The 24,958-nt window shown below is 35.7% G+C and overlaps 1 protein-coding gene across 1 annotated transcript in view; it reads left to right on the top strand.

Moving 5' to 3' along the window:
• The window catches only part of LOC136026285 (DNA-directed RNA polymerase II subunit RPB7-like), a 148,161-nt gene that overhangs the window by 30,651 nt on the left and 92,552 nt on the right, over nt 1–24,958 (top strand). Inside the window, exon 5 of the mRNA XM_065702683.1 lies at nt 11,395–11,460. Within this exon, the coding sequence (XP_065558755.1) occupies nt 11,395–11,460 (66 nt within the window). The remainder of the gene's footprint in view (nt 1–11,394; nt 11,461–24,958) is intronic.

Raw genomic sequence — 24,958 nt, 5'->3', positions numbered from 1 at the left:
CTTACTTTAATTAGTTTCAGTAGAAAACTTTTGCAAAAGTATTCAATCAGGATAGCATTGATCTTACTTTTTGGAGGTGGAATTTTAGTATGTATTAATAAGTTGCAGAAATATTTAATCAGGGATAGGGATGTGTTTGACGGTGACTCTCCGAGGAATGGTATTTAAAAATACTTCTATTCAGTAAATTTTTTTTCACTTTTAACTATTATCATTAGTTTTAGACTAGGCTCTCAATTAATACTATTTGCGTCGATGTGAGTTTGATACGCTTTAAGGGGCAAAGGGATGCTTATTAAGCATTGAGGGATCTTAGATAGATTGAATATGGCACATATATCTGTTACCGCAAGGCTACTATTCAGGGCTGTATTGGGTGGGTGGTGGTGGATTATCAACTCGTAAATTGGTCTTACCAATACAGGTAAAAAGACTTGCTCCTAAAAAAACTAAAAAATAATTCCCCGACTGGTAAATTAATCTTAAAAATGGAGGCAAGAAAAGATCCTTATTTGAGAACTTCAGACAAAGTCCCCGTAATGTCGAACCCTTCTTCTTCATGCTTTTATTGACCATCCGAACAAAAATTACTATTTGCGAATGTGGCAAAAAATAGAGCTTGTAGTGGCGTTGGAAACCTCAGTCTTGTGGTACGGTTAGACCTATGATGGGTTTAGAGGACACAAATCCTCAAAAATGACTGAGAGAATTCTAAGGCCTAGACTTGTTTTTGTCAAGTACTCTAAAACAACACATTAACTTAGTGACAAAGTAGTAAGCAAAGTCATACCCCTTGCTTTTACAGCAAATTTAGCTGTTATGTCGAATTGAAGTGGCACCACAGAAGTGTGATGTAACTATTGCGGTGAAAAATTCTTTTGACTCTAATTCCTTTTCTTCTTTTTACTGGCTTAAAGTTTTACAGTGTAACACAGACCCAAAGAGGTCTATAAAAGGTCGACCTATTTGGCTTCCCCTTCTGACATCCACTTTTTTTGTCCCCTGAACCCATCATAGTCTATTCATACCTCAAAACCATAATTTTCTACGATTTGGTATTGCTTGTTTTAAAATTGGGAAGTTTTTAGGACGACATCATATTTTCGCCATTGTTTGCCATTTTGTGCATATTTCAAGATGTATTTTCGCCAGTTTTGATATATATGGTTGTGTAAGTTTTCTCATTACCAGTTCATGTAGATTTTATTTTAATTACCCTTGGTACTGTAAGGAATTTCTTGATTGGCTTAATGTAGGCCAAAAATAAATTTTTTGCTTGTTTCAGACAGCCACCAACTCAATACCCATCTCTCCTAAAACTTTGAAAATTTGCGCATGCTCCTCGTGTTGATACTCCCTTTAATGGTCTAAGACCCAAGAGCTCCTTGGTGCATGCTTGAATAACAAAAATTTAAACAAAACTTACCTCAAAATAACAAAACTTACCTCAGAATGGTATACCATGAAAAAATTTAAGTTTTTTTTCTTAAATTAAGCACGGCAATTTGTAATTTTGATAATGATGTAAATCGTACGCTACGTAAACGCACATGCTAAAAGGCTTGATTCAGCGCTCCGCAGAGACTAGCAACTGTAAATTAAACTTAAAAAGAACTAGAAAAGGATAAAAAATAATTTAACAAATTTAACCCAATAAAAGAACAAGAAACGACTACTCTTCACTACGGAACAAGAGAAATTCAGATACTTTATGAGAACTTAGTTTCAATATCTACCTCATCAGCCATTCGAAAAAAAAAAGTTGGTTTCAGGTGGTTAAATCACCAAGGATCGTAAAAATTAAATCTGACTGGTTGAATTGGTTAATTGGAAACTTCCGATTTATATCTTAAAAAATTAGGAAAAACTGGGAATTCAAATTTGGATAAAAATAATTACATTTGCAGTTGTGTAGTTTTTGATAGTTATGGATGCCAAATTAAAAAAGAAACTTTGGTTAAATTTCAGCAGAATATAACCTTCTTAAATGCTTAATAAAGTCCAGGTTTCTTCTGGAGAAGAAGTTGTCTATGGAAATCAACAGATTGCTAATGTGTGAACTCTTACGGACGAAAAGCGTTGTTAGGTTTAACTAATTAGTGCTGCGTAGTTATTTTGGCAGCAGTATTTAAACGCCACCGTGGTTATCCGCCACCATATGGTTTACGCCACCTTTTAATTCAGGTAGGTCAGGTTAGTATAGACTTAGATATAGACATAGACATAGACATAAACATGGACATCGACTAACCTAACCTAACCTGTCTATTCTCATCCAAATAATCCTCTTGATGATGCAAGATTTTCTGGGTGGCGAAAAACATACGGTGGCAGAAAACTGCGATGGTGTTATAACACCTAATTCTTTATTTTTACGGCTGAACGCGGCAACACTGATGAAAATGGGGTACTACTTCAAAGACTTCATAATTTTGGAAGAGCCAAAAGAAAAAATGTAGAAAATCGTTGTTTTCAGGTGTGAATAAACCTTGGATGTGTCCGATGTGCAGGAACTGTCTTCATTTTGATATTTTAGGTACTTTAAGAGTTTGGTAAAGGGCTAGTCTTGACTTATGCTTTGCTTCATCAAGAACAAACTTGCTATTGTCAGCTTGATTTTGATAGATAATCCTATTTTCCTGCTTCTCTTCCCTTTTTTCTTCGTTTGTATGTTTTCTCCTATTTCAAGTTCACACTATTCATATGCAGTAGACACAATTACATATGTTTTTAGTTATTCTGTTGTCAAACAAAACAAAATATTTGCCTGGAATAATGAACCAGCAGAGAAACAGAGAATTTTTTTAAATTTTGTAGCTCAAAAACTGCTCATGCTCGTTACTAGCTCAACAAAAAGATTAATCAGGTTTAGTGTTTTTTTAAGAATTCAGAGTTTGACATAGCAACTACGGAGAAATACCTTTTCTGACATTCTGATGAGATGGTTTGGCTCAAGAATTTATATCAAGCCAATAGAATTAGAGAAGACTTTTCATACAGTTCGTGGTAACAAACTGTAGTAAGGAGCGACCCGGCTCAATAGTAAAAGAAACTCTAAAAATGGAATTTTGATACAATAGTTACATCAAAAGAATTGTATTTTTATGCTGATTTTAAATATATAAATTTCATCAAGTCTAGTCTTACCAGTAAAAAGTTACGAGCCTGAGAAAATTTGATTTGTTTTAGAAAATAGGGGGAAACACCCCCTAAAAGTCGTAGAATCTTATTGAAAATCACACCATCAAATTCAGAGTATCAGAGAACCTACTGTAAGAGTTTCAAGCTCCTATCTACAAAAATCTGGAATTTTGGATTTTTTTTGGTCACATGGGAGGATCGTTCCACGGAGGAATTTATCATGAGGGAAGAGAATTTCCATGAAGGGGGCGCAGGTTTTTCTAGCCTTATTTAAAAAAAAAACAATGAGAAAATACATAAAAAAATTCAATTGGAAGTAAGGAGCAGCATTGAAATTTAAAACGAACAGAAATTATTACATATATCAGGTCGTTCGTCTCCTCCTCAATACCTCGCTCTTGACGCTAAAATATTTTTAGTAATTTCAACTATGTATTCTACGGCCTTTGTGATTCAGGGGTCGTTTTTAAAGAATTGGGACAAAATTCAAGCTTTAGTGTAAAAAGCGAGGTATTGACGAGGGTGCGAACCCCCTTATATACGTAATAAAAATATGCAAATATAGAAGTTCGTTACGCAAGTTCATTTGTAAGTTACATATATTTATTACTAATAAAAATGTTGGTAAAAAAAAATGAAAAGTTCTAGTTGCATTTTTAAGCAACCAAAAATTGAAGGGCGACAAGGCCTCCTCCCCCACCTCCTTTTTCTATCAAAATCATTCGATCAAAGCTATGAAAAAGCCATTTAGAAAAAAAAATGAAAATTTCTTTTTAATTATTCGTGTGGGGTGAGCCAAAATCAAAACATACATTAGTTCAAAAACGTTCAGAAATTAAATAAAAAAATAAGTTTTTTCAACTGAAAGTAAGGAGCGACATTAAAACTTAAAACGAACAGAAATTATTCCGTATATGAAAGGGGCTGTCCCCTCCTCAACGTCCCGCTCTTTACGCTAAAGTTTTTTTTATCGTTTTAAAAGGTAGAACTGTAACAAAGAGTCAAACTTTAGGGTGAAAAGCGGGACGTTAAGGAGGGGTCAGCTTCTTTCATATATGGAATAATTTCCGTTCGTTATAAATTTTAATGTCCTACTTTACCTGCTTGGCAACTCCACCCACTGAACATAAAGCGATGTGTTGCTAATAGGAGATGCGAGGGCATCGTTAAGGGCGATTTCATGGTGTCTAGAAACTTGTTGGAGCTATCCTTCTATGTGAGACTAGGGCATTGTGTTAGGTGGAACCAAATACGACGTATAGATGCTTGGTGGAACCACATGACACCTCGTATTTCTTCAGCCTGGATTGTTTTTCTCCGTCTGATGAAACCCCTATTGAACAAGCACCGAGTTACGTTGAAGACAAAACTTTGGGTATTCGATGCAATGGTGCCGGTAATACTCTGTGGCTGCGAGAAGTAGCCTTTTAAACCCTTAGAAGCCCGGGATCTGGATATGTTCTATCATGAGTGCCTTTGGTATGTCCTGAAGGTCAGGCGGTCTGCGAAAGTCAGTAACCATACCATCCGCAGTAAAGTTAGAAAATGGCTTCCTATATCAAATTTCATGAACTACAGATGCCTCTAGTCGTTTGGTCACATACTTTGACATTCTGAAAACGCAATATCGAAGTAATGCCTGAAATGTCTCGCGTTACTGTCGTGGAGAAAAAAGCGAGCCGGAGATAAAAAAAACAAACGGGACTCCCACCACCAAGTCTGACCTAGACCAAGAGTGACCTTGGTCCGCTGGACCTTGGTCCGCTGGGACCAAGAGTGATTGTCTATCGTCAAGCCATCATCTGGCCAAGGGTGGGCACCGTGAAACAAGTACAAGTAGTTAGTAACACAAGGACTTGCCCTTAGGTGACACAAATTTATCGATGTCGCTCAAATTTTCAGACTGTTCAGGCTGGTATGCTTTGTGGAATGTGCAGGAGATCATTGAGCCATTTTTGACTCTGTTTCGCAATTTTAGTCGAGAATGGCTCCTCGGACGTAAGGCAGAGTCAGCTTTTATTAACATTAGAAATTTACTATCGAAGCTTCTCAATTCGAACATTAGGTTTTGGCTGACAAATGTCTACCAATTGTGAAATGAGCGATATGATGGCCCACATCTTTGTAGTGTAGTAACACACAACCAACCTATGCGTTAGAAATAGGCAGTTCAGTGCTCTTAAATATCTAGGGCGTTCTTCTGATGTTTGAAACTGTTTAAAAGTAAGCGAGGCCTTCATAATAGGCTGTATGCTTATTTGGCAGTAGGACCATCGTCTGCAAAATCGTTGGCTTACCTTGTAGATGCAGAATTAATGGTGACCCTGACGTGGGCTCCACGGTCTGTTGTCACCTTAGAGGGATTGGGAGAATACAGGACTTGGAAGATTAAATACAATAATTTTGATATCAGTCAATCAGTTTCCAGATTTATTCTACTGGTGTTTCATGCGTATTAAGTCAATGTCAACTATCAACAAATTCATCAGCATCAATACAGTCATGAAGTACAAGGTCATCAGCACTGTCACAATCCATAAGAGAAGTATCTCCGAGTTCACAAGTAACGACAGTTTGTTGCTCGGCTTATGACGTTATCTGTTATGCAGTTAGAAAAGTTTTGAGGCAATGATGATTTTAAAGATTTTTCATGTTTGGATACACGCTTTGCTCTTCGCTTCATTACTAGCAGTATTAATTACGGTAACCATGTTCCTCATATTTGGTGGCAGCTTTTGGGTCGAAATAACTCCATGTCGGCTCTCCTTCTCCACTGTCTGCTTTTTTTATTATTATTATTACTTGGTGCGGAGCAGTAAAAGCGGATCTTTACTCCCATGATGCAAATAACTGATTTTGATTTCTTTCCTTTCCCCTGGTCCAACTCCCCTAATTACGCTTTACCAGTCTTTTGGGATCGGTTTGGAAGGATAGATGACAAGGAAAACTGGGGCCAGAGCGGCCCAAGCATTTCGGTTCATAATGGTATTGCTGATCCAGCGTGCTTCGCGGATATCTCACATACTCTTACAATTTAACTATTCTTTAAAAGTCTGGGCGGTGAGTGCTTCTTTTCAATATACAGGACATTTCAGTATCACTGGTTTTCGACTATTAATTCTTGTTTGGCTCTGGTTTTTAACAGTAATTCTTATTTGGCTCTACTTTTACCTATTGGCTCTACTTTTGACTCTGGCTTTTACCATTAATTCTTATTTGGCTCTACTTTTGGCTTTACCAATAATTTTTACTTGGTTCTACTTTAAGCTGTCCTAGTCGAGTGGTTATCGCACTGGACTTGAAGTCTAAGAACAGGGTTCGAGGCCTAGTGTTGCTATTTTTTGTTTTGGAACGGGGGTCATTGGTGTGTCTTTGTAAGCTCAGCAAGAGTCAACGCAGCTCTAAATGGTTACCCGGAGAAATCTGGGGAAAAAACGGGAAGTCTCTCTAAGAGACCTAGTTTCCAAGAAAGAAATCCTCTAAATACTAAAAGAAGCTTCTCATTCTGCTAGAAAAGGCTCAAAATTACGACGGCTTTCTGAAAATACGTAGTTGTCTTCCTACAGACAGTGGCTTTTTGTTATGATTACCGGTGTTATGTCTCATTTATGTTGGACGCATCTTTTTATATGCAAACCGGTAATTGAGCCCTTCTCCCAGAGTGAAGTTGGGGGTTTAACCCCCCTTCAGGTTCCAGAGTCCTTGATGCACCTGAGAATGGCCCTATATTTGCAATACAATCGCTTACAAATTATAATATAGCCAATATTACCTTATCAGTTTATAAATACCATGTCACCAAGGCTTTAGCTTGGTAGAGGGAGGAGGTTGCCGTTGAAATAATTATCAAGGGTTTCACTTAATTATTGCGACCATTGTGACCTATTCGTGATATTTTTGAATATAAACTACAAAATACTAAATTTTAGACCCCCTCCCCCCACACATCCGACTTTTTGTGTTCTGGACTCCTTGATTCACAGGGGAATGGTATAATATTTGCAATACAATTGCTCACAAATTATAATATAGCTGTTATTATCTTACCAGTTTTAAATAAACTCTCTCCAACCTCACCCTCCTCCTGTGTTTCAGCCTCCTCCTAAGAAGAGTTTCGGTAGTGTTTATGAAGGTCATTATATAACTTTAGTATAATTCCAGTTCTATACAAAGAAGTGATTTCTTTGTCATATGTAGTATCGACTCTTTCATCAATAGAATTGTTATATTTTGTGTAAAGATTAATTCAATCTTAAACTCTACAAGTTCTAGAAAGTAGGTAAACTTTGAAAGATAAATATTGAAAGGAAAGGTGATCACAAGAAGGAGTTTATTGACTTTTCTTCTGTCTCATGAAGATGAACGGTTCTCACTTATTAGTATCAGTTCAAAAGGAAATTGTAGACGCTTACTTCACAGGCTCTCCATAGGCTCTTATTAAAGAGCCAAACATGTAATAGCTTACAATTGGTAACATAAGTGGCGATAGACAGGTCTCAGCATTTTCTTTTTGTTTTATCATTCACTTTGTTAGCAAAAGTTATAAACCATCCTCTGAAGTTGACGTTTGGTTTGTGAGGCAACTAAAAATGTTTTGTTTTAATATTCGAAGTCTAATTGGATCGTCACTCTGCGTAACACCTCAGCTAAGCAGTAAAATTTATCGCATGGGACTAGTTTTTAGGAAATTATAGAAATGTGCGAAATAAACCCTACGCGTGTTAGTGACTGATGTAAAGATGTAGAATTTCTCTTTTTGTTTTGCAGTTTGTTTGCATCGATTTAAAGACGTTTTTTATTTGATTGATTTCCATTTAATTATGGAATGGGATTTATCTATATATATATATATATATATATATAAATAAGTTGTTTGTTTGTGTGTCTGTCGACTGACGTCATGTTTGTGTGACGACTGACGTCATGCTTGTCGACTGACGTCATTGTTAGGATTGAGCTGTATGTCGTCATGAAGTTGTTTGACGACTGACGTCATGTTTGTCAACTGATGAAATTACAGACCGGGACACAAATGACGACCAGGACAACGGGACACAGGGAATATAAATGACGACCGGGGCACTCAAAGAGAAATTACAGACTGGGACACCGGGACACAAATGACGACCGGGACACAGGGAATATAAATGACGACCGGGACACAGGGACACAACTACAACGGGGATGCGGGGGCACACGGGGATATATAAATGACGACGGGGACACAGGGAATGTTCGATTAGCAATCACCATCAACAAAGCTCAAGGGCAATCATTAGAATAATGAGGTATAGATCTGAATACGCATTGTTTTTCCCATGGACAATTATATGCTGCATGTTCAAGAGTCAGTAAACCTGACAATCTATTTATGTGCACAGACAATGGGACAGCGAAGAATGTTGTATATTCGTAAGTTTTACGTAGTTAAATATATATATATATATATATATATATATATATATATATATATATATATATATATATATATATATATATATATATATATATATATATACTAGCTGTTGGGGTGGCGCTTCGCGCCACCCCAACACCTAGTTGGTGGGGGCGCTTCGCGCCCCCCCCCAAGCCCCCCCGCGCGCGTAAGTCGTTACGCGCCATAATAGTTACGCGCCATTGTAGTTGTGTCCCTATGTCCCACCTGTGAATATAGATATATATATATATATATGGTTTTAACTACGTAAAACTTGCGAATATACAACATTCTTTGCTGTCCCATTGTCTTTGCATATAAATAGATTGTCAGGTTATCCCCCTGTTTCCCCCGGTGTCCCCGTTGTAGTTGTGTCCCTGTGTCCCGGTCGTCATTTATATTCCCTGTGTCCCGGGTCCCGGTCATCATTTGTATCCCGGTGTCCCGGTCTGTATATACATTCGTTTTTTAGTTTTGTTTTTCTCCTTTATTTTTTTCCTTTTTTTTTCTTTTTTAGCTTATTTAGATTTTTAGATTTTTTAGTTTTTTTTATTAGTTTTTAGTTTTTATTTCTTTTTAGTTTTTTTGTCCCGGTCGTCATTTATATCCCCCTGTTTCCCCCGGTGTCCCCGTTGTAGTTGTGTCCCTGTGTCCCGGTCGTTATTTATATTCCCTGTGTCCCGGTCGTCATTTGTATCCCGGTGTACCGGTCTGTATATACATTCGTTTTTTAGTTTTGTTTTTCTCCTTTATTTTTTTCCTTTTTTTTTCTTTTTTAGTTTATTTAGATTTTTAGATTTTTTAGTTTTTTTATTAGTTTTTAGTTTTTTTTTCTTTTTAGTTTTTTTGTAGTTTTTACCTTCTTTTTAGTTTTGTTAATTTTTTTTTTTACTTGTGTCCTGGTCGTCATTTATACTCCCTGTGTCCCGGTGCTTTGTTGATTGCTAATCGAACATTCCTTTTGTCCTGGTCGCTTTCTCTTTGAGTGTCGTCATTTATTTTTTTCTTTTTTAGTTCTTTTAGTTTTTACCTTTTTTAGTTTTTTTTTAATTTTTAGTTTTTTTAGTTTTTTACCTTTTTTTAGTTTTTTTAGTTTTTTAGCTTTTTTATTTTTTTTATTAGTTTTTAGTTTTTTTGTAGTTTTTGCCTTTTTTTTTAGTTTTTTGTCCTGGTCGCTTTCTCTTTGAGTGTCGTCATTTATTAGTTTTTTCCTTTTTTTTTTTAGTTTTTTATTGGTTTTTACCTTTATTTTAGCTTATTTTTCAGTTTTTTCCTTTTTTTTAGTTTTTTTTTATTTTTTATTTTTTTTAGTTTTTTACCTTTTTTTAGTTTTTTTAGTTTTTTTAGTTTTTTAGCTTTTTTACTTTTTTTATTAGTTTTTAGTTTTTTTTTGTAGTTTTTGCCTTTTTTTAGTTTTTTCAGTTTTTTTTTTAGTTTTTTATTGGTTTTTACCTTTATAGTTTTTTTAGTTTTTTAGCTTTTTTATTTTTTTTATTAGTTTTTAGTTTTTTTTGTAGTTTTTGCCTTTTTTTAGTTTTTTCAGTTTTGACGTCACCTAATCCAGTTTTTTCAGGTGACGTCACCTGACACATCCATCCACACATCCACAGACAGACAACTTATTTTTATATATATAGATATATATATATATATATATATATATCTATATATATATATATATAATTATATATATATATATATATATATCTATATATATATATATAATTATATATATATATATATATATATATATATATATATATATATATATATATATATCTATATTCACAGGTGGGACACAGGGACACAACTACAATGGCGCGTAACAACTTACGCGCGCGGGGGGGGGGCTTAGGGGGGGGGCGAAGCGCCCCCATCAACTAGGTGTTGGGGTGGCGCGTCGCGCCACGCCAACAGCTAGTATTGTATATTTATAAAAGGGGGTAAAAATATAGGATCGTGAGATTTCTGTTTCGTTTAATAGTTTTCAAACACTGATTTAAAGACAATTTTGTTTAATATATATTTGACTATGAAATGGTATTTACGGCTTGTATTTGTATATTTATTTACAACAAATAAACAAAGAAGAAATAAATTGTGTGTTCGCAAAGTAACGCTGAGAAGTCATCTGGAAAAGAAAGAAATGTAAGAAGCACAGATAATACGAATGTAATAAATAATTAGCGAAACAAATCGCATAAATCAACTTCCATTGTTATATCAGTTGAGAGTCTGAGGTACTAATGAGATTAAAACTCCTCTAATTGATCTTGATTAATGTCAATTTAATAAAGATTAAATCAATCCCAGTGATACTAATAATGACTTTTTCGATTAAATGTGCTAAAATAAATAAAACTCATCCACTGGCTTTGCTTTCGCTAGGTTAGGTCACTTTCTACCAATTGGAAATTTACCTTCTACCAATCGGAGATACAATTGAAAAATCAGTTTGGCTAAAAAACATGTTAAGAATCCTCCTATGTGAATCACTGTTTGATGTTTTAATGTTTTGTTCGTTGGAATGTTTCATTTACCTAAACAAGTTTCAAATTGGCCCAACTAGGCATTCATGTTTGGATGTCTAAGTTCTTCGTTCTTCAAGTTAATTTTTCAGAAATCCGGGTTGTGTTTGGACAACCTGATGCTCAAATTATATTCCTCTGTATTCGAGCTCAACAGTATTTATAGTTGATTTTCAAAATCAACGATAAAATGTTTTTAATGATTAGGAATTCATTGTATTTGGCCGGTGAGAATGTCTATCACCTGCTGGAAATATTCAGGTAATCAGATAATTTTTTTATTTTCAGACTATTCCATCAGAAATGGATTATGACCCTAATTCAACTCCTCCTTGCTACAAAACTCAAGAGGAGGTAAGTAGTTTGGTTTGACATGATTTATTTTTAGAAGCTCCAAGTGAAGTATACGGGGAAGGGTTTTAAAACGGCTCTTGTAGGTATTAAAAAGTACTAGCATTACAAAATGGATTGCGCTGCCTTTCGAATTGAAAAAATAAGGTAAATAAAAAGAGAGATCAGAAGCTACAATTGCAAAGAATAAAATTTGAAAAGTGTTTGTGTTTGTGTTTTGTGCCAATTTATGGAAATGCTTGGAGGAGGGGTAAATGCCCTCCCTCAGCTTGTGCCGCTAGGACCAGAGGAAATGCTAGACAAGACCGCTCTAGGGTAATTTGTAAGAAATCAAAAGTAAATGAATTTTAGGTCGATTGTCGGTCGTCACAATTCGATAAAACCATGTCTTTATAAATTATGTTTGCTTTATTTAACTAAAATATTGTCCGAAGTCCGTTTAATATTTTTTTTCCTTTCTTTGGACGAGTTAAGACTTAGGACTAGGAGTCAGACATAAGTTCAGTTTTACAAAATTGGTAAATTCAAATTACCGCAGCATAAAATAATGCTATTTTTGCTAATCAGAATGAATTTTTAGCAGAACAAATAAAAATTGTCGGCCCTTTTCCGGCCCCACTTTTAAGGGATCAAGCATCTAATTATATTTTTAATCTTATTTTCTCTTGGTATGGGAACTCACGGCTACAAGCTTCAAAAAGATCAGGGATAGCAAAGTTTTAAAAAACAAACAACGCTCCAGTCTTTCTGGGTTTGGGCAATAACAACAACACTACCCTTGTTTTTGGTAATATATTTTAGTTTTACATGTTGCTTCATCGTTCATTTAAATTCATATTCGTTTAGTGGTTTGCGCCTTTATTTATAGAAATAAATGATTGTTTTAGGCTGGACTTATTATGTAAGTTAAGTTTTGCTTATCAAACAGTTCGTCGTAACGAACTGTAAGTAAGGAGTGATCCGGCTCAACAGTAATCGAAACTCTAAAAAACGGAATTTTATACCAATAGATACATAAATAAATCGAATGTTTATGCTGATTTCATCAGGTTTAGTCTAACCCCTCAAAAGTCACGAACCTGAGAAAAATTGCCTTATTTTCAAAAAAGGGGGGAAACATCCCCTAAAAGTCATAGAATCTTAATGTATCATCAGATTCAGCGTATCAAAGAACCCTACTATAGAGGTTTCAAGCTCCTATCTGCAAAAATGTGGAATTTTATATTTTTCGTCAGAAGGAAGATCACGGATGCGTGTTTCTTTGTTTTTTTTTTATTATTTTTGTTTTTCCCCCAGGGGTGTCATATTGACTCAGTGCTCCTAGAATGTCGCGAGAGGGCTCAATTGAATTTAAATTAAAATTTCTAGCACCCTTTTCAAGTGACAAAAAAATTGGAGGGCAACGAGATCCCCTCCCGCGCTTATTTTTCCCCAAAGTCACCGGAAAAAAATTATGAGATAGCCATTTTGTTCAGCATAGTCAAAAAATCTAATAACTATGTCTTTGAGGATGACTTAATTCTCCACAGTACCCGGGGGAAGGACTGCAGGTTTAGAACTTTGCCCACTGTTTACATATAGTATATTACATATAGTTATTGGGAAATATACAGACGTTTTCGGGGGGGGGGATTTTTCTGGTAAGGGGTCAGGGGGAGAGGGTTACGCGGGAAGATCTTTCCATGGAGGATTTTTTCCATTAGGGAGGAGAATTCCATTCTCGATTTCCCAGCATTATTTAAAAACAATGTTAAATTAAATGAAAAAAAACAAGTTTTTTCAACTGGAAGTGAAGAGCAACATTGAAACTTAAAACGAATAGAAATTGTTATGTATGTGAGGGGGTTTGCTCCCTCGTCAATGCCTTGCTCTATAAGCTAAAGTTCGAATTTTGTTCCAATTCTTCCGAAAGACCCCGGAATAACAAAGGTCGTTTAATTAGAACAAATAGCTCTTTTGGAAATACTAAAAAAACTTAAGCGTAAAGAGCAAGGTATTGACGAGGGGGCGAAACCCCTCATTTACGTAATAATTTCTGTTCGTTTTAAGTTTTAATGCTGCTCCTTACTTTCAGCTGAATTTTTTTTTTTTATATTTAATTTAAAGTTTAAGAATCACTCTTTACTTTTCATTGAAAAAAGCTAATCAAATATTTTTCATGGGGGAAGGGGGGAGGATTAAGCAGTGACAATTTTTAGCAATAACATAGGATTCCGTTTTCTCAAGTTTGGGCAACTCCTGTTTTTAGAGAATTCTGTTTTTCCCAACTGCAAAGCAAAACAAAATGACTTATGAGTTTGTACTAAGTGATTTACACAAACTACGGGTAAAAATGCCTTTATATCAACCAATGTAATTGGTAATATTGAGAACTCCCAGTCAATCCCCAATCTGAAAACAATCACGTTATGTTATTTTTCCGTTGTACAGATACAAATACAGTCAGTAGATTTCCGATTCTCGAAAGAGAGTATGCGTTTTTATGCGTTTTCTTTTTCTTTTTTTTTTAGACCTAGATCCTGAAGGTGATCCAGCAGTTATAATTATGGAGAAAATTTACAGTCAGTAGGTTTCATTAAAAAGTGACGAATTTTTAACTGCAGTTCCACAAAGTATACATTGTTTTCATGGCTGGGGGATCGATTTGAAGCTTTCCGGAAGTTTGTTTTTGGGGAGGGGGTTGAGGTCCTCAGAATTTGTTTTTTGGGAAGGGGGTGAAAGATTTTTTCCGCTGCTCACAAAAAGAATATATTATTATTTTTTTTAGTTTCTCGTCCGACAAACTCTTTGGCTGGAATTTAGATAAACAAATAACAGCGGCTTTGTATCACTGAGGTCCCCCCATCTAATCTAAGAGCTCATACAAAAAAGGCAATGTTTTTTTCGGCTCTATGCCAAACTTAAATAAAAGATAAATATCAATTTTGTATTAATCTGGTACATATGCATGTCTATCTGATTTGAGATATGATATGAAGATTTGAGATATGGTCAATGATTGATCATGGTTTTACGCTGAAGAGCTTTTAGATACAATATTAGCTTATCTATCCTCTAGCCCTACTTTTGGAAATGATTGATACATCGAATATATCATTTTAGCAGACTAAAGGGGCTACATAATGCTTTTCAATATTGAGGCTCTTCTAGTTTCAGTGAAAGTTTATGTTATTTAGTAAAAGTTAAAATTTAATTTCGTTCGACCCAGACGGAAGAATTTTTTTTTTTCATGCCAAACTTATATTGTTGCCGTTGTGGCATTTCACTGCTGGAAGTAAATTTTATTATTTACAGCCCTTTCCCCAGGGACCATGGGAGGGGTATGTCATCCCAGGGATATAATTATTAGAGTTATCAACTATGCTGAACAAAATCGCTATCTGACATTTTCGGTCAGATGACTTTGGGGAAAAAGGGGACGTGGGATTTGCCATCCAATCTTTTAGGAGACTTAAAAAGGGCACAAGAACCTCTAATTTATGATCGAATGAGCCCTCTCGTGATCTTCTATGATCTTTGATTTGATTCAGTCACCCCTGGTAAAAAAAAACAAAAAAACACGCATGCGTGGTCTTTCTCCTGGCAAACAAAAATTAAATTCCAGATTTTTGCAGATGGGAGCTTGAAAGCTCTATATAGGGTTCTCTGGTGGTGCGATATTTTCATTCAGAATGTTTGAATTTTAGGGGATGTTTCCCCTCTTCTTAGGAAATGAGACAAATTTTCTTAGGCTCGTAGCTTTTGATAAATAACATTAAATCAATTAACTTTGTATATTTGGAATCATTGTAAAAATTCAATTCTTTTGACGCAACTATTGTTATCAAAATTTCATTCTTTTGAGTTTCAGTTACTATTAGGCCGAGTCTCCCCTCACTCAGTTCGTCACCACGAACTGCTTGATAACTGACATTTGAGTAAGTAGACGTGGTATTTAAGTATGATCGCAGAGATTATTATTATTATTATTTTTTACTTCGTGCTTCAACTTTTTTGTCTAGGGCAGTATCTTGTTTTGCTCATTTGACAGGCGGAAGTAATTTTGTGATTGATCAGTTTTCAAACTTTCGTTGAAAACTAGTTTTAACCTAGCACAAAAACCCTTTAATGAGACCCATGATGTAAGTGATTTCAGTACAGCTCAAATGACACCTAGCCTCTAAAGGGATTTGAACACTGCCCTTGTTTGTGGTGATTTGAAAGTGTTTTAAGCTTGACTTTATTGTTAATTGAAATTTTTGCTTGTTTTAAATATCAATTCTTCCTCCAAAATGGTCTCTGTTCGTGTTAGGGTTTTCCATTTAACATATACTGATCGCTGCTAGTTTTACTTTTCTAGCTTTTTTACTACCCATTTACTTTTCATTATTATTTTTTTTAAATTCAACCAGATTGTTTAGTTATAATAACCGTTTCTTAATAATCTCTCAATGATCATGAGTCAAGAGAGGTTGTATATGCAAAGGGGAAGGGGATTTACTCTTATATTCCCAAAATTGTTACCTTGCACTTTCTTCAAACAAATATCGGGACAGGAGGAAGAGGAGGACAGGTAAACAGGGCTTCAATTTGAGACCTTTAATCAGATAGATTGAAGATCCTAGTATGAAATATTTTCACAAGTTGTAAAATGTCCGCATGTCTATTAAACTGTATCTATGAAGCCTATATTTTATGTCAGCTGCTGACATATCTCTAAACCCTTAATCTGAGGATATACTTCTCATGCCACCCCGGAGGTACATTTCCCAACTTTTTGAGCCTTCTTATTAAAATGGCTATACAGACTTTGATTCGATGTCTTGCTGGGTTGGGGGCGTCTAGGTGCTCGATGAGTATTAAGGAGGTGAAAATTTTCCTTCTGATCGGTTTTTCCCTTAAAGGGGCAGTATGGCTTTTAGTTTATGATCTCACAAGCCCTTCCCAAGGTTCTAAGACCATCCTTTCTAACTGATGAGGGCAGGGGAAGCAAAACTAAAGTACATGGAAAAGATGTAGTTCTTGACCAAACAAACGCTACATTTTGATAATGATTTCAATTCAATTCCTTATCCTTTTGTTTTTGTCCATAAACTAGAGTGGGTTTCAGTATTCGAGATGCCAAAATGGTAGACAAGGCTTAAGCGAGTGGTAGATAAGCCTTAAACCTCAAATAGAAGATAGATTTCGAAAAGCAAACTCTTCAAATATTTAATAAAATATTGACCTCCTTTGAACAATTTTCCTTTCATTCTTCAAGGATGTAAAGGCTGAACCTTACTTGTCTAACGAATCTGACAATCTATCTAACAAACAAAGCCTATTCGTCTCAATAAAGCTTTAATCATCTTCACCAGCGGGGAAAAAAGCACAATAAACTGGACAAAAAACCTCTATCCAACAAGAATTGAATATTAAACAGCCTCTGCACAATTCACACTGCTATACGCCCGCAAAACATCGAACACCAAAGCTGACGAATCTTTCCACAAGCTGCGTCACGACAAGATAAGATATACTTCAACGTCTAAATCAAAATTCCTCAACCTTCTGGAGGCGAAAAAACAAAAGGTGCAAAAGAATTCAAGGAAGAAATTCAAGGAAAACCACAGCCATGAGCTTCCTAGGGTACAGCTGTAGATGGGATTAGTTGTCGAAGATGGTCAGTGAAGCTGCCGGTCCTTGATAGTAATTCTAAGATCAATTAGTGCCAGACAGAAGAGAGTATGTTTGGTTATCACCGAAGGTTAAAAAAAGCCAATGAAGAGAAATAAAAGCCACCCCACCGAATATGCGAATTATTTTACGGTTAGACTTCAGGATAAATTGCAGGTAATCTAAGACAACCGGTAAATATGTTGTTATTAAGTTAATATAAGCTGATAAAGAACAAAGGATAAAAACCACAGGACAATGCTTGTCAAGCCAAGAATGCTGAATCTTCTATATATCAACATATTCCCCCTCTTCCATTTTCGCCATTTATCCTTTTATGGCACATCTCCAGAGCTGAGAGTTCGATCATATTTTCTGGGCAATGTCTTTGACAGGAATTACACACAAAGGTAAGGTATTCCATGGGATAATTCTTTGGAGACGACCAATAGATAATTACCCAAAGCGATCAAATGAAGTGACAAATCATAGTAAGAGGTGACAGATCAATTATAGAAACATAAAAGCTGCAGAGCCGCAGAATAGAGACCAAACATTATTTTAGATGGGAGTTGGCAGCCGTGTAATTAATTTAATGTCCTTGTTTTAGCTGCAAATATTTATGTCCTAACAAGAACTGAAAAATTAATAAAGAAAAAATGCAATAAGATTAGTTTCAACGTTTGACTGCTGAAATTTATTTATAAACTAGATTGGCAATTTTACAGGAAAAAAAAACTTGGAAAAATTGGTAATATTTCTTAACAATGTCTGACAACTAAGTAATTTGGTAGAGAAATGTATTAATAACAAGGTTTTGTAACCTTGGTCAATGTAATGGAAACTTGGTTGACGATACCAGGATACAGACTTTTTAACCTAGCTTTAAGATATTTTAGAGAAACATTTTATGGCAATCCTGTAAAGTAGTAAATTAAACAATTAATTTTGTTGGCCACTTTGTGGTTTTAATTTACTATCACATTTGCATGGGTAGAGGATGAAAAATAAAGGAATAAAGACGGAAATTCTAGCAGATCTAGAAATTTGTTACAATAGATAGATGAAACTCTGAAGCTGATTGCATATATCTATATATATAAAAATAATTTGTCTGTCTGTGTGTCTGTCTGTCAGGTGACGTCATGTTTCTGTGTCGACTGACGTCATGAAGTTAGTTGTGGTAATTTTTGCTATGACGGTGACGTCCTTAATGGTATTTAAGACATTTGTTCACGGAAAAATGTTTAATTGTAAAATGACAGAAGAACCTACAATGGCAACAGCCAAGGAAGCTGCTCAAAGAGTTTATGCCAAAAAACTTGCTGCTGATAGAGAAAGTAAGAAAAGAAAGCATTCCGAGGAATCACAAGAACAGCAAGAAAACAGGCTTGCAGCTGATAGAGAAAGTAAGAAAAGAAAGCGTGCCGGGGAACCACAAGAACAGCAAGAAAACAGGCTTGCAGCTAAAGAACGCAAAACCGCGCAGTTAGATGAAAATCCACCTGGACAGCGAGAGTCAAAACATATCAAAACTGAAAATTGTAGCGATGATGATTGGGTTTGGGATTTTGACTTGGATAAGGTCATCAATGCCTACGAGATTTAAGTTAAAAAAACAAATGTTCGTCGATATGTACTTCATAGTGACGCTGAAAAATAAAGAAGAAAAAGAAAACTGAAAAAAGAAAAAAGGTAAAAAACTAAAAAAAAACTAAAAAGAAAAAACACTCAAAGAGAAATTACAGACCGGGACACAAATGACGACCGAGACAGAGGGAATATAAGTGACGACCGGGAACCTCAAAGAGAAATTACAGACTGGGACACCCGGACACAAATCACGACCGGGACACAGGGAATATAAATGACGACCGGGACACAGGGACACAACTACAACGGGGACGCCGGGGGCACAGGCGGGATATATAAATGACGACCGAGACACAGGGATTGTTCGAATAGAAATTACAGACCGGGACACAAATGACGACCGGGACACAAGGAATATAAATAACGACCGGGACACTCAAAGAGAAATTACAAACTGGGACACCGGGACACAAATGACGACCGGGACACAGGGAATATAAATGACGACCGGGACACAGGGACACATCATTAGAATAATGAGGTATAGATCTGAATACGGATTGTTTTTCCCATGGACAATTATATGTTGCATGTCCAAGAGTCAGTAAACCTGACAATCTATTTATATGCACAGACAATGGGACAGCGAAGAATGTTGTATATTCGCATGTTTTACGTAGTTAAAAACATATATTTATATCCATCTCTATTGACAGGTGGGACACAGGGAGACAACTACAATGGCGCGTAACTAATATGGCGCGTAACGACTTACGCGCGTGGGGGGGCTTGGGGGCGCGCGAAGCGCCCCACCAACTAGATGTTGGGGTGGCGCGAAGCGCCACCCCAACAGCTAGTCTATATATATAAAATCTATATATATAAAAATAAGTTGTCTGTCTGTGTGTCTGTCTGTCAGGTGACGTCATGTTTCTGTGTCGACTGACGTCATGAAGTTAGTTGTCGTCATTTTTGCTATGACGGTGACGTCATTAAAGATATTTAAGACATATCTGTTCACGTAGAAATCTATTAATGTTTAAGTTTAAAATGACTGATGAACTTACAATGGCAAAAGCCGATGAAGATGCTCAAAGAGTCTATGCCAAAAAACTTGCTGCTGATAGAGAAAGTCAGAAAAGAAAGCGTGCCGAGGAATCAAAAGAACAGCAAGGAAACAGGCTTGAGGCTAAAGAACGCAAAACCGCGCAGTTAGATGAAGATCCACCTGGACAGCGAGAGTCAAAACATATCAAAACTGAAAATGATAGCGATGATGATTGGGTTTGGGATTTTGACTTGGATAAGGTCATCAATGCCTACCAGATTTTAGTTAAAAAAACAAAGGTTCGGCGATATGTATTTCATAGTGAAGCTGAAAAATAAAGAAGAAAAAGAAAACTGAAAAACGAAAAATGTAAAAAACTAAAAAATACTAAAAAGAAAAAACACTCAAATAGAAATTACAGACCGGGACACAAATGACGGACGGGACAGAGGGAATATAAATAACGACCGGGACACTCAAAGAGAAATTACAGACTGGGATACCGGGACACAAATGACGACCGGGACACAGGGAAAATAAATGACGACCAGGACACAGGTATTTAAGAATATCGTTCAAAGACAAATTTTTAATTGTAAGAAGACTGTTGAAAGAGAAATTTCTAATTGTAAAATGACTGAAGAACCTACAATGGCAACGGTACCACCATCGAAGTAGATAACCAGTGGGTTGTTCCATATTCCCCATTATTATCAAAAACATTTAATGCACACATAAACGTTGAATACTGTAACTCCGTAAAGGCAATCAAATACATATGTAAATACGCCAACAAAGGCAGTGACATGGCAGTTTTTGGCTTGCAGCCCGAAATCAAAGATTTCGACGAAATCGTACAATATCAGGCTGGAAGATACATAAGCAGTAATGAAGCTGTTTGGCGAATTCTTTCATTTCCGATACATGAACGTAGTCCAGCTGTTGTTCACTTAGCGGTACATTTACAGAATGGTCAACGTGTTTATTTCTCGGAAACCAACGTGCAACAAAGAGCCCTGAATCCACCGGATACAAAATTAACAGCTTTTTTTTCGCTTTGCAAAAATGATTCTTTTGCAAAAAAAAAACTGCTGTATACTGAAGTGCCTTTGTATTACACGTGGAATACTAAAAATAAAGTATTTGAACGTCGAAAACAGGGTAAGTCAGTCGACGGCCAACCTACCATCTTCAAAGATACCACGATAGGAAGACTCTACACCGTTCACCCCAATCAACATGAATGCTTCTTTCTACGCCTGCTTTTGGTGAATGTACCCGGTCCGACATCCTTTGAGTATTTGAGAACTGTAAACGGTACTATACATGACACTTACCGTAGTGCATGCCAAGCTCTGAATTTATTGGAGAATGACCAACACTGGGATAACTGCATCAATGACGCGTGCGAAACGTCAACCCCAAGTCAAATTCGTGCATTGTTTGGCATCATTTTAACAACTTGCTCTCCATCAGCTCCTACAGAGCTATGGGAAAAATATAAGTCAAAAATGTCCGAAGATATACTCTATCGAAAACAGTTAGAGACGTCAGATATGACTTTTGATTTTACATCAGAAATTTATAACTACACTTTAGTTATTATAGAAGATTTGTGCGTACGTATGGCAAACAAACCTCTTCAGGATTTGGGAATGCCTTCACCTAACCGTATCGCTGCTGTTTCGACATGTGTAGAATTGGATCGTGAACAAAGTTACAGTACGAGTGATCTATTGTCGTATGTACAAAATAACATTTCCAAGTTAACGTCGGAACAAAAAGACATTTATGATACGATATACTCAATTTCAGGACGTATACAACTACCTGCTGATTTCTGTAATTTAGTGACGTCCAAAAATGAATTGATTGAAAAAGTATTTCCGAATATTCTAAAAAATTATAAAAATAATAAATGGCTAAGTGAAAGAGCGATTCTCGCACCCGAAAATATAGACGTCCACGAAATCAACAATATTGTTTTGACCAAGATTCGAGACCAGGCAGTCCTTTACAAGTCAGTCGACAAAGTTTTGGAACCATTTGAAGCGGTTAATTATCCATCTGAATTTTTAAATTCCATAGATCTTTCAGGGTTTCCACCACACGTGCTACAACTAAAAATAGGCGTACCAATAATACTTTTAAGAAATATCAACCCACCAAAGCTTTGCAATGGCACGCGACTTGCCGTAAAAAAAACAATGGAAAACCTAATAGAGGCCACAATCTTGACAGGGCCTTTTGAGGGTGAGGCTGTTCTTATTCCTCGCATTCTCATGATTCCAACGGATCTGCCTTTTCAATTTAAAAGATTGCAATTCCCAATTCGATTAGCATTTGCAATCACCATTAACAAAGCTCAAGGTCAATCATTAGAAAAATGTGGTATAGATCTTAATACTGATTGTTTTTCCCATGGATAATTGTACGTTGCATGTTCGAGGGTCGGTAAACCTGACAATCTATTTATATGCAGCGACAATTGGACAGCTAAGAATGTTGTATATTCGCAAGTTTTACGCAGTTAATTTGTATTGTATCTATCTATCTATATAAAAACGAGTTGTGTGTATGCATGTTTGTTTGTTTGTAAAAAGAGCGTTTGCATATGACGTCATTATTAGTACATACGGCTTTGTATATGCACAGACAATGGGAAAGCCAAGAATGTTGTATATTCGCAATTTTTACGTAGTTTAACTCCTGCAGACGAAATGAATGCTTGCCTGAAATTCTAATTTATGGGCACACGTAAAAATATTAAAATTAACTACAAATATGCGTGTCCGATTGCAAAACGATGACTCTGGTCAAACATTTTCAGATCAATTGCTGGCAATTGGAAACGGAAAGCTCCCGGTAGTGGGAAAGCCAAAAATGTTGTATATTCGCAATTTTTACGTAGTTTGAAACACATATATAAATCTATCTATATTCACAGGTGGGACACAGGGACACAACTACAATGGCGCGTAACTAATATGGCGCGTAACGACTTACGCGCGCGGGGGGGCTTGGGGGGGCGCGAAGCGCCACCCCAACAGCTACTATATATATATATATATATATATATATATATATATATATATATACATATATATATATATATATATATATATATATATATATATATATATCAAAAGAAAGTCAAAACGTCAGAATGTTATACTTTGCGTTTGCTTGCAACTTGGAGGAATGAATGAAAAGCAAAAAATCGAATGACCATGGAATGACAGTTTAATTGACATATACTGATATTTTTTTCCCTCAAGTTATGAAATTTTTTTCATTTTTGAAAATAGGAAAAGTGATAACATTTCAAACGTATTTTGTTTTCAGTAAAGTGCAAATTGTGTTCTGGTCTTGAGAAGCCATGGGGGTATCAGCCCTGCTTATGTTAATTTTTGCTTGTTTTGAGTTTGACTTGGCTATTTATTGTAATTTCTGTTGGTTTTGAGTTTCACTTATTTATTGATTATAATTTATGGTAGTATTACGCTTGGAAGCTTTTTGACATTACTTTTCCTCATTCTTGGCTTAATGGAGCTCTTTACAGTTCTTTGAAAGACTTGTTTTGTAGAAAACCTTTTTAAATTAAATTGCACCATAGAAGGCAAATGTTCAGAAAACAATAACGGATTTTTTTTTGATAAAGTAAATATTCCTGAAAAAAAAAGCCCCTGTTCGTCCGTTTGGACGGTTAACTTTTGCCGGGTGTTTTAAATAGTGAACAATGTGAGCCAATAGCTATTGCAATTTCATATGGCGAAAAGAAACAGTTGCTGGGAGTTCCTGTAACAGCAAACAGCTCTGGAGAGGAGCAAGCCATAGTCGTATATGAATGCCTACATGAATGAGAGGCGTATTCGACACAAAAATAGGATAAACTACTGGGCTTTCTCCAGACATTTTTAAGAGAATCCTAACTGCGCGGCACAAGATAGACAAAAAAAAAAAAAAAAAAAAAAAAAAAAAAAAAAAAAAAAAAAAAAAAAAAAAAAAAAAAAAAAAAAAAAAACGACACAGTTATCAGCGACAATTCTCTTTGTTTTTTATTGACATCGACTACCGTAGTATTTTTGATGGACAAATAGTATTTTATATCTTTTTATTTTTTTCTCTAAGGATTCATAGTACGGGTTGCTATTCTTATGTTGGAGAAACTTTTTCAAAAATTTTAATCCTAGCACAAACAGTATGTTTTGATTTAATTTTAATTAATTAATTCAGCTTCTGAAGTTGACCTGAAAAATAAAACTTAATATCATTCCCAAAAGATTCTATCTATGCTATTTGACAACCTGAATACGCTTACACTTTTTATATTATTTAAATTGTAAGAGCAGAAGTAGTAATAGTAGTATCCCCTAAAGTTTCAAATTATTACCTCATTTGTTCTCGATATATTGCTGAGGTGTCTTCCTTTTGATTTATTTTAAAGTAACATTTAGTTTTGAAGCATAATGGGCCAGTTGCATAATTTTGGGATGTTGACATACCTAATCTCCCTAAAGACATAGTTATTGGACAGTTCTACTATGCTGAACAAAATGGCTGTCTCAAAAAATTGACTGGATGCGTTTGGAAAATGTAGGGGCTTGAGAGAAGGGCTGCCGGCCCTCCAATCTCTTGTTACTCTTAAAAAGGGCACAAGAACTATTAATTTTGAGTTGAATTAGTTCCTTTAAAAGTTTCAATGATATTTCTAGCTATTATAGAGTGGTGCTGCCTTTGATATTGCTTATATGCCCTTTTGAAAATCGATATGCGTGCAGTTTTTCCCTTAATTGAAACTCCTAACGTTCCCTAAAAGTTTCATCTTAATACGATTAGCTTCATTACATTAACTGTAGTGGTAGTATTAAAAGTATACATATAGTTCCTTCTGGCTAGTTCCAAATCCCCCACAACTTACCCTTAAACCTTAACCTGTATGTTTATATACTTCTTGAAATTTTCATCTCAATGCTCTTAGCCCTACAAGTAGTTGCAATAGAAGTAGTATTAGCAATAGTAAATGGAGTGGCAACAGTAGTATTAGCAGTTGCGGGCACATAAGGGGATGATCATTTCACTTTTTGGTAACTTGATCATTCCCTGTAAGTATTCTCGGAAAGTTTCAACTTAATACCCAAATCAATTCTTGAGAAACGCTATTTTGACAATTTGCATGCATATACCGTCTTTTGATTTAGTTCAAACATTTCCTTAATAATGCGA

Source organism: Artemia franciscana, chromosome 4 (assembly GCF_032884065.1).
Source record: "Artemia franciscana chromosome 4, ASM3288406v1, whole genome shotgun sequence".
Classification (NCBI taxonomy): domain Eukaryota; kingdom Metazoa; phylum Arthropoda; class Branchiopoda; order Anostraca; family Artemiidae; genus Artemia; species Artemia franciscana.
The sequence above is the reverse complement of the archived record's forward strand: the minus strand, read 5'-3'. Positions and strand labels throughout refer to the sequence as shown.